Genomic DNA, 11,391 nt, shown 5'->3' with positions numbered 1-11,391 from the left:
CGTCCGGCCACTTGTGCCACTTGTCCGTGCCAAGGCTAAATTTATCGAATAGCTCCGTGGCCGCTATAGTAAGAGCCAACAATTTAAGCGGGGTTTTACGCATTTACACAGGAGGAGTATTTATGCGGAACTAAGTGACAACACTGTGCGCATACTACGAGTAAAAATTCATAATAATCAGCGCACGGTCCTGGGAAGTGTCCACTCTGCTATGTTTCGCATTTTTTTAATTACCAGCTGCCGTGGCGTAGTGGTTGGGGGGGGGGGGGATATGATAATTGAAAGAAGAAAGGAGGGGGAATGAAGAAGGAAAGGGGTGGTTAGGATTATCGCTTTCCACGCCGAGACTGGGAGGTGACACGGGTTCGAATCCAGACGAATGACGGCTCAGTTCCCCCTGAACTCTGCCTAGGACGCATACGACCCTCCGTCCCCCCCCCCACTTCTCCCTGCTGTCCTCTCTCCATCTGTCCACGTATGTACTCCGCTCGTAGCCACAGTTGCTTCGCGGTGCTAACGCGGAATTTTTTAAAAAAATCGTATACAGGGTGTGTTTGAGTTATACAGTTAGTCGGACATCCTCTCGAATGGAGTACTATGTAACAATACAGGAGTCATTCAAGTGTGACCAAGACTTTTGCTCGGGAAAAATCAGTGAGTAAATGTAACTGAATAATACTTTCGGAGCACGAAGTGCAATCATCCTCGGATCCCCCTCCTTGTGGAAGGAAGCACGTACAAGTTGTCCCCATACTGAAGCCAGGAAAACACCCATCAGACTTGGCATCGTTTCGCCCTGTCAGTTTAACCAGTTGCTTATGCAAGGTCCTTGAGCGAATGGTTTGAAGGCTGAAGTGGTGGCTGGAGGGACATATTCTGCATTCCCTAAAGAAATGGCAGGATTCCGCCGTCACCGTAGCTCCATGGACTCGGCGCTTGGCTTAGTTTCCACCGTGGAGGAAGCGAAGGTTCTCAAGAAAGATAACCACAGCCGTCTTCCTTGATGTAAAACGGGCCTACGATACAGTGAGTCACACCTGTGTTCTGTTCGCGCTTCTACAGGCCCGAGTCCCCCAAAGGGCTTTTGCATGGATTAGTGACTTCTTGCGCCAGAGATCAATATTTGTCAAGACTGGAGAAGGTGATACAGGCCGGACTACGCTACTGCAGGGAGACCCCAAGGGCGGTGTTTCGAGTCCTTTGCTCTTTAACATTGTCATGGTGGGTCTCAAAGGCTATGTTTCCAAGGGCGTGAACCTGTCAATATACTTGGATGATATATGCACATGGACAGTAGGAAAATCTCGTCCTGCCATACAAGCCCGGCTACAGCACTCGCTGGACGCCATCAGCAACTTCTACCTGGATGCAGGGGATGGGTATCTCAGCAGAAAAATGCGCGGTCCTGTCATTTACGAAGAAGCATATGCATTCGTTTTCGGCTTAATCTTGGAATGAGTCACCTGCATCAAGTGGCTCACCATAAGTTCCTGGGAGTTATTTTAGACCGCAGTCTATCCTGGCGCCGGCATGTGGACTACCTCGTTTCTAAGGTGCAGCGCTGCATAAATGTGCTCCGCCACTTTGCTGGTGCACGATGGGGCAGTAAATGACGGGACCTTCTCATGATGCATGAAGCGCTCGTTAGGGGATCAATGCTTTATGGTCTACGTGTTCTGCATGGCATGGCCCGGACCTCGATCTCCAAACTTCGTGGTCCCTAGGCACGCAGTCTGCGGGTTTGCTTAGGAGTGCCGCGCTGTACTGACACACGCGTGGTGATGCCGGAAGCGAAAGAAATCCCGATTGAGGTGCTGTGTCAGAGAGAGACTATCCGCATGTAGCTTCCTCCTTACCTCCGTGGACACTCCCAACACCGGCAGTCGCGACCTCTGTCCCCGGGATCAAGAACAAGAAAAAGGAAGTCCCACTTTCTGTTTTGATGCAAGCGATACTAGAAATGATGGACGCGACATACACAACTCATTCTGCTGTCTTCACCGGTGGGTCTTCCACTCAAGAGGGTTCATCCTCCGCTTCCGTCGTACCAGTGGAGTCCCTGTCTTGAGGGTATAAGCTTTCGCACCGCACGTCATCCACCTGTGCAGAGCTCTACGCTATTCTTTTTTTCATGAAAAAGCTATTGGAGTGTCACTTTCAACCCAGCTCCTGGGTGATCTTTACTGATTCTAAAACAACCCTACAGTGTATTGCAAGCAGGGGCATTCGAGCCTGCTTGGCATCAATCGCTACTGACATATTGCCACTTTACAAGCGACTACATGAACAGGGACACCGACTGGCTTGACAGTGGATCCCGGGCCACATCGGTGTACGTGGCAATGAAGACGCAGATTTAATAGCTGCAGAAGCCCACCGCCGTCGACATACGATCTCTATCATATTGCCAAAAGGGGATACACGATCTTACCTGTCGGCGCTTGCATCAGCAAAGGCCGCCCATCAATGGCGTCAAGACATCCCGGAAGGATCCCTCCTCCACTCAGTAGATCCCACACTGTCCTTCATAATGCCGTCTACCCTTAGGCGGACCATTAACGTGTATCGTCCGTCGACTTCGTTTGAACGTCGCATTCACCCCATACTTTCGCCACAAGCTGGGTTATAGTAACACAATGCTATGCCCTTGCTGTAATACTCCAAGTACTGTCAAGCACATTCTCATCGACTGTCAGAACTATTTCACTGAGCGACGCGTCCTCCAGCGCCAACTTGAAGCCTTGCAAGCAACTTGCAAACATTACAGGCGCAGTATGGGGAAGGACGATGTCAAAGGGAAGAGTGTACGAACGGTGGAGACAGTTTGGAGAAGGACGGGGTATAGTAACGAACGAACCACATGGACGCGTTCTTCCGACTGCAATCACTCAGTGACATCGCAAGCGTTGAGCAAGCCATCCTCGAGAACCGGCGAGTAACAGTTCATCTTAGGACATTGCATCCCAGCGTAATATTAGTGTCGCCAGTGTGGAGACAATCATTCACGAGCACTTACCGTTCCGTTCCGTACTGTTTCGTTCGTTAAGACGTTCCACACAGACGAAATCCTCAAGAAAGACGTCCTGCAGTGGCTACGACAGCATCCGATTTCTTTCTATACTCCAAAGGCATCACAGAGTTGCCACAGCGATGGCAGTGCTGTCTATATACAACTGGGCGTTCTGAGGCTTGTGTTGTCTTTCAGTGTTTAATTGCCTCGTCTCTTACAACGTGTCTACAGATGCGCACTGTGAATAAACTGACGTAGTTCGGTGCTTCGGTGGTTTAAGCCAGTCGTTTTCGAACGCCGATTGTAATGTTCGTTGTACTCACAGTTGGAAATCCAGCACAGAACTCGATGGGGACCTGCAATTACAACGTGTGCAATGTATGAAATGTCACTTCCTCTTAATGTATGACTACGATGCATATTTATTTATTTATTTGCTTGCGAATACGAGACACGTGCTTGTAATGCACAAAATAAAACAGTCGTGATATGTTTCAACGGGAGACACATAGGAGGTTGTGCTTTGGTTGCACGTTGAGGGCCGATTAAATAATCTATCACACAGGTTAAATGTTCGTAAGATTTTTACCTTTGTGTTTGCTGTTCGCACAAATTCCACTCTGTGTAAAACGTGCAGAAGGCACACCTTCAAGGCTTGGAGCGCAAGTCTGCTGCCGATGCAGTTGAGGGGACCGGCTCCGAATGGCAGGTACGTGTACGGTCGGATCGACGATAGATTCTCTCCGATGAACCTATTTCGGCGAAAAAACAAAAACAAACTGTACCGTGGTCCTGTTCACAGATCTCAATATATGTACAATACGTTCCTGATTCGGAATTGCGCGCTGCTTGGGTGTCGGGGTGTTACCGATAATTGTTATTGATTGAATGGAGTGATATCGTTGTGGTGCGTGATAGACGAAGGGGATCTTCTCAATGAGAAGTCCCCGATGACATCTCTCAGCAAGAGCTCTTTTATTCTAACCCTCGCATAATGGCATTTAGATGTTTATCCTTCGAGACTGTTCCAGCCATGGTGACCCCCGGTATGATAAACCTTCTGAGTACTCCACACAAAGCGACGCGGCGCTCTCAGTAATCGGGGGCTATCAATGGCGGCCAAGTACACGCGAACTCACCTTAAATAAATTTCCCAAGTTTGGTGAGCGTACTTCAAAAAGCAGGCCACAAATGACACACGAACGTTGCGCACGGGCACTCGAAACACGTGCTGGCCCAAGAATATATAAACAACTCCATTTGTCGGATTCGATACGTCCCGTTTCGTATCGGTACAACACGACCTTGCACTACTTGTACCGCGAGAGGGAGATCTGTAGCTTGCTGGCTTCCCAAGAAGACATTCCAAGAAAATGTACACTGCCGTTCACTCTGCAGGAACCCACACAATATGTGCTTGCTGCCAGCTTTTCTTGTGCGAAGAATGTTATGGCTTCTGCATTTTTGGGCCCGCTGCTCTGCGGACCCGCTTTAAAGAAACGCGTACACTTAGGGTGTTTTGCTAGAACAAGTGTCCCGGTTGGATTCGTTGATTGCAATACGCTAGGCAAGTAGGTCATCTGTCTGCGCTGCGCAGCGCAGCTCCCCAGTTCCCTCCCTCCCCTATTGCCCGCGGAGCGACCTCTTCGGTCCCTATTCCAAATATAGGGGTAACAGCTCGAGGTGAGAAGCACATGGCTTCTTCTGTGGATCCTTGCCGACCTATGGATACCCCCTATTACTGCCTTTTGTCATTGGACAGACACCTTGTCACGTGGTTTCTCCGAACTTTACCTTCTCCTCAGCCCAGAGACAAACTGACACGGCGCACAAGACCAGGTAGCATCAGAACTAGTCATGAGCACCAATGACGTTTCTGTAGCTTACGTGTGCCACTAAACCTTCTCTTGGGTACCTAAAGAAAGGTATACACTTCTTTATTCACCTGGTAGGATCAAACTTTTGAGGATCCGGGAAGTTCTCAGGGTCATGATGGATGGCATACACCGGAACAACAATCAAGCATCCTTTCGGCACCATCACACCGGTGTCCCCGAGAGTGTAGTCCACGTGAGCCAGTCGTTCAACCCTAGTGAACGGCGCGTAGAATAAATTAGGAAAATATTTTTAGAAAGATTGACACTTCGCCTCCATCGTACGTACGTCACGCACCTGCTTGCAATGGGATACATCCGCAAAGTTTCTGACACAACGCCGTTAAGATACTGCAGCTTGTTGATGACATCCAGTGATGGTTCAGTTCCCTAAAGGCCGAGAGCGAGAACGTTTTTAGTCGCCTTTCGCACAATCAAATGGAAAGAACGATTGGAGCTAAACAAAGCCTTTCGTGTAATAGACGATACATCGTAGCTAGGATAGCTAAACCTCTCCCTGTTTGTAAACAAATGACACTTCATGGTGTTCGACAGCGCCACCAATTTGGTAGAGTTCAACTACGGTCGAAGCTACGGGGCGAGCAAGGTCGCGCCCGAAAGCCATGGTCTTGAGGGGATTGTGATGGTCCCTGAAATGGACCATCGTAAGGTACCATAGGTACTTCTGTCCTACTTTACTTTCAATAGGAGGCAGCGAACACGTGCCCATTCGTGGAACTCAGCCCTCCCCTTCCGATATGTTTCGGTTTCAGTCTGTCTACCAACGTCATGATGACGTTTACCTGGTAGAGATCTATTATAAACAGAACTCTAATGACCACCGAGAAGGTAGTTTTCCTGCATAGCATTCGTTCTGTTGTCGAACTTTTCGCTGTGGAAAGGGAAAAGAAAAAAAGCTGAGATTCCTCACGTGTTTCTCGAAGCATTCATCGATTTCAGCTCGAAGCCTTTCCTGAGCATCAGGATTGATGGTCAACAGATAGGTCGCGAAGGCGAGTGCCATGGACGTAGTGTCCAGACCCGCGAAGAGGAAGAGAACGCATTGTGCCAGAGCTTCGTCTTCGGTGATTCCTGAATTTGAGATATCAACATGAAACAGGCGCTGGGCTGGGCTCAACTCCAGAACCTAATGTTGTGTCACGTTCGAATGTTTCTTGTCTTTCTTCTATTTGTTCTGCCACATTCTCGAATCTTGACAAACATGATACGCGTTCCGCGCTTTCCCCGTTTTGGATTGTCCCGCACGCAGGATGACAACACAAATGACAAGTCGTAAATGTAAGACTATGATTGTATCTCGACAGACATCACATGCGCTTTCAACAAAAGAAAAGGAAGAAAGAAAGAAAGAACGACACAGAGGCCATACGCAACGCGAAGTGTTCTGAGCCTTGACTGATACTTTGATTACTGATACTTGATTTGATTACTGATTACTGATACTTTGATACTGAGCTGGATACTTTTTTTAACTCCATGTTAGCGCCGCGAAGCACCTGTGGCTATGAGCGGCGTACAGACGTGGACAGATGGAGAGAGGACAGCAGGAAAGAGTGGGGGACGGGGGGGTTCACAGATACTGTTACTACCAAAGGTATTCTGCTGTTTTCAGCGAACAGTATTCAGTAGTTGTAATTTCGTGCAGCGTACTTTTTGGTCATGTCTGATAAAATCGTGATACCTAGAATATAGTTCTTTTTTTCTTTTTTGATAACTTACTGCAACTGTGTCAAATTAAATACTTTATCAAATGTAGTTTGTTGGAGTTTGTCGGCGCAGTAACGCCGGATGCGGTGTTCCTCTATAGCGCGATGTTCCTCTATGTTCCTTGCGTTGTGCCTCTATATTATTATATGCGTATGGCGGCAGCTAGAAGTATGAAGTTTTATTATTCAGTACAAGAATAAATTATCTATCGTTTCCAGTCCTGTGATAGTGACCAACCTGACACCAGAGGTTCTCTGGATGCTACATAAAGTGACGTGCAGTTCGCAATAATCGAAGGGCATTGATGGTAATCGTGTTGTATTTCAATTTGCTTTTTCTTTCTTTTTCTTTTTTTTTTTGCGCTACATGACGTTTTACTGCCATCTTTCTGTGCTTTTCTGTTTCCTTTTGTCGTAGGCATTACTTATGAGTTCTGAGACAATATGGAACCAATACGTGGTAATCGTTCAGAAACTCGTTTGTCTCACCGTCCTCTGCATATTACCTTTCGACACGCTTTCGAACTTCATGTCGTCGTCCAGATGAAATACTTTTTCGGATGTATCTTCTTTCTCTGTCGTGGTTGAAAGGGTCCCCTCTTGAGCGTCCATCATCATCTGTAGAAAATCTTCGCGTCGCTGAAACAAAGTAATAATAATAATAATAATGAGGTAATATAATGTGACGATTACGACAACTTCACTACAACACGTTTTAATGATGACTAACTAAACTATTTAATTTAATTAATATTAGTGCGTTAGGAGGCCCCTTGGAGTCATACTCGCAAGGTCTGGTGTTCACGATGACAACTGACGTTCTGAAACTGGAACACAGAAGAAAGGAAAAACACACAAAACCTCAAGCGCCTGAGAACAATGAATGAAGAAAGAAGGAAGTCGCCGAAAAGGTTAGCCTCCGTTAAAAGGTTAGGTTCCGTCTAAGAGCATAGATAGGACACTATTCAAAGAATATGGAAGACTTCAAGTACGTAATGTGCCACATTGACCTCATCATAACATTGACATCGTAGACATCAACCTCATGAAAAAGCGACTTCACCGTGATACTTATGCCACATAGGTCCAGTTAAAGCAACGCTGGTTAACTTTGAATCGAGGTCAAGGGTTGCTGAAACTTCAAACTGCTGAAAGTTCACACGAATGTTAGCTGATGACTTGATGAACGTTTCAGTGACAGTAATTCCCTTTAGTGAAGCGCAGTTCAGCGTTAAATTCATCTCGGTTCAAATGTTAATCGGCGTTGGTGAAACCGTGCCATAGTAGCTCGCATATATGACATATTTTTGTTACATTTTCGATTCTTGTGTCATGGAAGTTAGTACTGGTCAGCATTTATTTTTTCTGTCATTGCTTTATTTGTACTTTTCTTAAAATTGGAAATTTCAAAAGTAAACAATCGAGAGAAGTGGGAACGCTTACCGTTCCGGTTCGCCGCCTTTCGTGCATCATTGCTGAAGCGATATCCTTTAAGCAGTGGAAGATCTTCGTGTCGGTATTTGGAATTTTCAATGCGTTCAGCAGGAACGGAAAGTGAACTTGAGAAATAAAGAAACAGACTTTTATGTCGTAAAGAAGCCAAATATTACTACGGTATAGCAGCTCTTCAAGTTTGAGGGGTTCAGAACGAGGACAAATAGACGATTTTAAAAAGCGCGCGGCACGAAGCATAATGGGAGCTTTGAGGGACGCTGCTCCGTCGTCTGCTTCGGTTATGGTTTACCCCGGCTGACGCTGCTTCTGCGTACACCGGGAATGTTGTTGTTCTTCTTCTACTACCCGAGCCTTTGGCCGACCCGTAATACTTGAGGTGCTGCAAGCCACTTCAAGTTCCTATGAGCTCTCTAAAATCTCTACTGGACGAGGAGGTAGCGAGCGTCTCCAGCTGGCTGCTCGCCACCTGGCGGGCCCCAGCAGAAGCCCTCAATGAATATTAGTAACAGCAGACGACAGGTGTATTTCGGGTTGACCGGAAACTGCCGCAACTTCCCTTCGTGTGCGGGGAAGTTTCCCGGTAACAGCACAGCTTAATTCCGCAGTGCAAAAATACTGCGGGGAAGAATATTCAATGCCCAGAAGGGGAAGAGGAAAAAGATACTGACACAGGAGCCGCGTGAACGAAGACAGCGTGGGACGAAGAAAAAGGCAGCGGAAATGACATGCAAGTTACGTTATATGCACAATTTTTGAAGGGTGTCTCGTGGAAGAAGGCATGAAGCAGGTTCATTTATTCATCGGCAATCATTCTTTTCTCTGCCATCTTGAAGACGGCGCGAGCACCTCTGGTTGGAAAGGCGAAGAAGACCATTTGCGAATGAATCTCTTTGCTATACTATGGCTATGGGACCGCGCTAATCTCCAGTCTCCTTCATCTTCAGCTCTAACCGGTTCTAACTCTGTTTTAACATCTGTTTAACATTACTGAGTAATTTGTGCAAGTGCAGATTACTTTTGCGCATTTAGTTTTCGTGGCCTTACACTGATTTTGTCGGGGGATGTGATTGTATTCTTGACAGTTCCCTCTCGATTTCCTTGCATTCTGCTGGAATTCCTTGCATAGCTACTGAATTAAATCACTTTATTCTCATGAGTCATCATGCGTATTGCATGTTTTGATTGAACTTTAGTTACATCTGTGGCAAATTTTTTTGGCTATAAGGCGAAAAGACAGCGCGCTTCAGTACTTTCGTTTTAGTTATCATGTACGAACTATCCCAGCTCAACACCGTTGTGTTTGTTGTCTTCTTTTCGATTTTCCTTTGTATTGATGCGATTTTAATGGATCCTCATCGATTTCTACTTGTTACTTACTGTTACTACTGTTAGGATTTTGTTACTTATTTCTCGGTATTGTTGGTCTCAATAGATTATCTCGCTTTTTGATGTTTGTTTGTTTGTTTTCCTTTGTGATTTTGTTGGCTTGCAATAGACTCTTGGGTTTCCTTGGATCGTGAGGAGAAACTTTCTGGGAAGGTCCCGCTTCCTGTTCCCTTCCACAGCAGCCTGTTCCCTGTTCCACATTCTTTTAGTAAATGATGCATGAACATTTCCTTATCATGAGGCACCCACCGAATAGGAACTTGCGTAGCGTTATGTCGCCACCGAAGGCGTCCCTGGCAGCCTGCACAAACTCGTTCGTTTTGTCATTGTAGGAGTCGACGACGGTTCCAAAGGCACATCGGGCTATTACATCTATGGTATAGCTGCCGAAGAAACTGTAATATGACAAGGGAATCGTGAGGGCTGAAGATATAGCAGTGCCCTGCATCTAGTGATTCGAGAATCATTGGACAGAGCACTGGGAGCTTCCTCTGAATATAGATAAGGCGCATGTCTATGCGGCTCGCAGACGCTGTTCACGTTAAGACGCATCCACAATGAAGCAAAGTCAGTAGTAGTATACTAACTTTTTTATGTTCATTTCTTGACTGGACTCTGCAGCCTTCGCTAAGTTTTCACAGGCAACTTTGGCGCAGCTCTGCATCGCTCCATGTGCCTAAAGAGAGGTGGTGCCAGGTGAATTCTCTTTTACCCATGTTATAGTAACCGTGTATTCAGACGAGCGACATTCCTACAGAATGTTCTGGCGGAAGAAAAAACGAAAACCTGCTCATGCGCGCGGAGCGGTAGTTCTTCTGTTCGCACGGAACAGCATTCGCACAGCAGTGTCGACGACGACCTAGTAGATTATAGCGACCATGTTATACGGACCCCTTCCCAGCGCCGCATTTGGAGGCTAGCGATGGCGCTACTCATTGGCCCCGTTATTGCTTCCTCAATTTCTACAGTACTTACCTTAGTATTTTATGCAAGCGGTGGATGTCGCACGAGAGATGATTCCTTCTAAAGTTTATTATCATCGTCATTCTACGTGTTTTCATTGAAACTGTTGCTGTCGTCTGCTACGGTATTAGTGCGTCCGGTTCTGCGCGTTCAAAATTCAAATTTCCATCGTCCAATCACGATGCAGATCTCGCGGGCCGATGAGTAGCGCCCCTAGCGGATCGTACGGACGAGCTGCTCATTGGGTTTGCCAATTATGACATGGTCGCTATAATCTAGTAGGTTGTGGTGTCGACAGTAGCATACTGCACCACCTAGAAACAAAAGGACCACTTAAAGGATGTGACGTAACAATTAAGAGTCCGCCAATCACGACTGTGTTTTCGGCGGCCGTAGCAATTTAGATGAGCCACTATCAGCCTCATGGGCAGCCACTGGTAGCCACAGAGAGCCTATGTTTGAAATCGTGCGTTGCGATTGGCTGGCGGTTGGCAGACGGCTCCATCTGCCCCGTCGTCTGCTACGGAATATCTGGTGACTGAGTCGCAAGTTATTCGTCACAGTTAGCAAAGCGCGAAAAGACATGACGTTGAACGCTGGCGCTCACGTGCCAGCAGGAAGCTATGGCGTTTCGCGCATCTTCCGCTGGAATATTCTGGAGAACGTCGTTCGTGTGAATATACGATACCGTCCAATTGTTGATCAGTTGAAGAACGAACGTTTCTCAGTTTGGCTGCTGAAAAGGCTGGACTACTGGCTGGCCTCAATGTCTTCCAGCGTTTCGGTGCTACGAATGCCAGCATGCTGTCCAAAAAATCGTCGTGGAAAGGGAACGGCTGGAAATGAAAAGATAGGCGTGCAATTGCCGAAATTTTCGAATACGACAAAGTGGGAGAACAACCTTCAAATACATGGCCTGACAATGCGTTTGAGGTAGAAACGTTGTTGACTACTGGAATGGATTGGATTGGATGAA

At 46.8% G+C, this 11,391-nt stretch overlaps 1 protein-coding gene across 2 annotated transcripts in view; it reads right to left on the bottom strand.

Moving 5' to 3' along the window:
* The window catches only part of LOC135391002 (cytochrome P450 3A8-like), a 59,154-nt gene that overhangs the window by 40,348 nt on the left and 7,415 nt on the right, over positions 1-11,391 (bottom strand). The window contains exons 5-14 of one of the 2 annotated variants that reach the window (XM_064621055.1): positions 11,135-11,251; positions 10,040-10,128; positions 9,702-9,847; positions 8,055-8,170; positions 7,118-7,250; positions 5,816-5,976; positions 5,183-5,274; positions 4,956-5,099; positions 3,600-3,762; positions 3,190-3,366 (exon numbers count right to left, since the gene is read on the bottom strand). The exons of the other annotated variant lie outside the window; for it this stretch is intronic. Of the exons in view, the coding sequence (XP_064477125.1) occupies positions 3,286-3,366; positions 3,600-3,762; positions 4,956-5,099; positions 5,183-5,274; positions 5,816-5,976; positions 7,118-7,250; positions 8,055-8,170; positions 9,702-9,847; positions 10,040-10,128; positions 11,135-11,251 (1,242 nt within the window). The 3' untranslated portion in view covers positions 3,190-3,285. Of the gene's footprint in view, positions 1-3,189; positions 3,367-3,599; positions 3,763-4,955; positions 5,100-5,182; positions 5,275-5,815; positions 5,977-7,117; positions 7,251-8,054; positions 8,171-9,701; positions 9,848-10,039; positions 10,129-11,134; positions 11,252-11,391 lie in introns of those variants that run through there. 2 annotated transcript variants of the gene reach the window in all.

The sequence above is a fragment of the Ornithodoros turicata genome, chromosome 4 (assembly GCF_037126465.1).
Source record: "Ornithodoros turicata isolate Travis chromosome 4, ASM3712646v1, whole genome shotgun sequence".
NCBI lineage: Eukaryota > Metazoa > Arthropoda > Arachnida > Ixodida > Argasidae > Ornithodoros > Ornithodoros turicata.
This window is presented reverse-complemented; position numbering and strand designations above follow the sequence as displayed.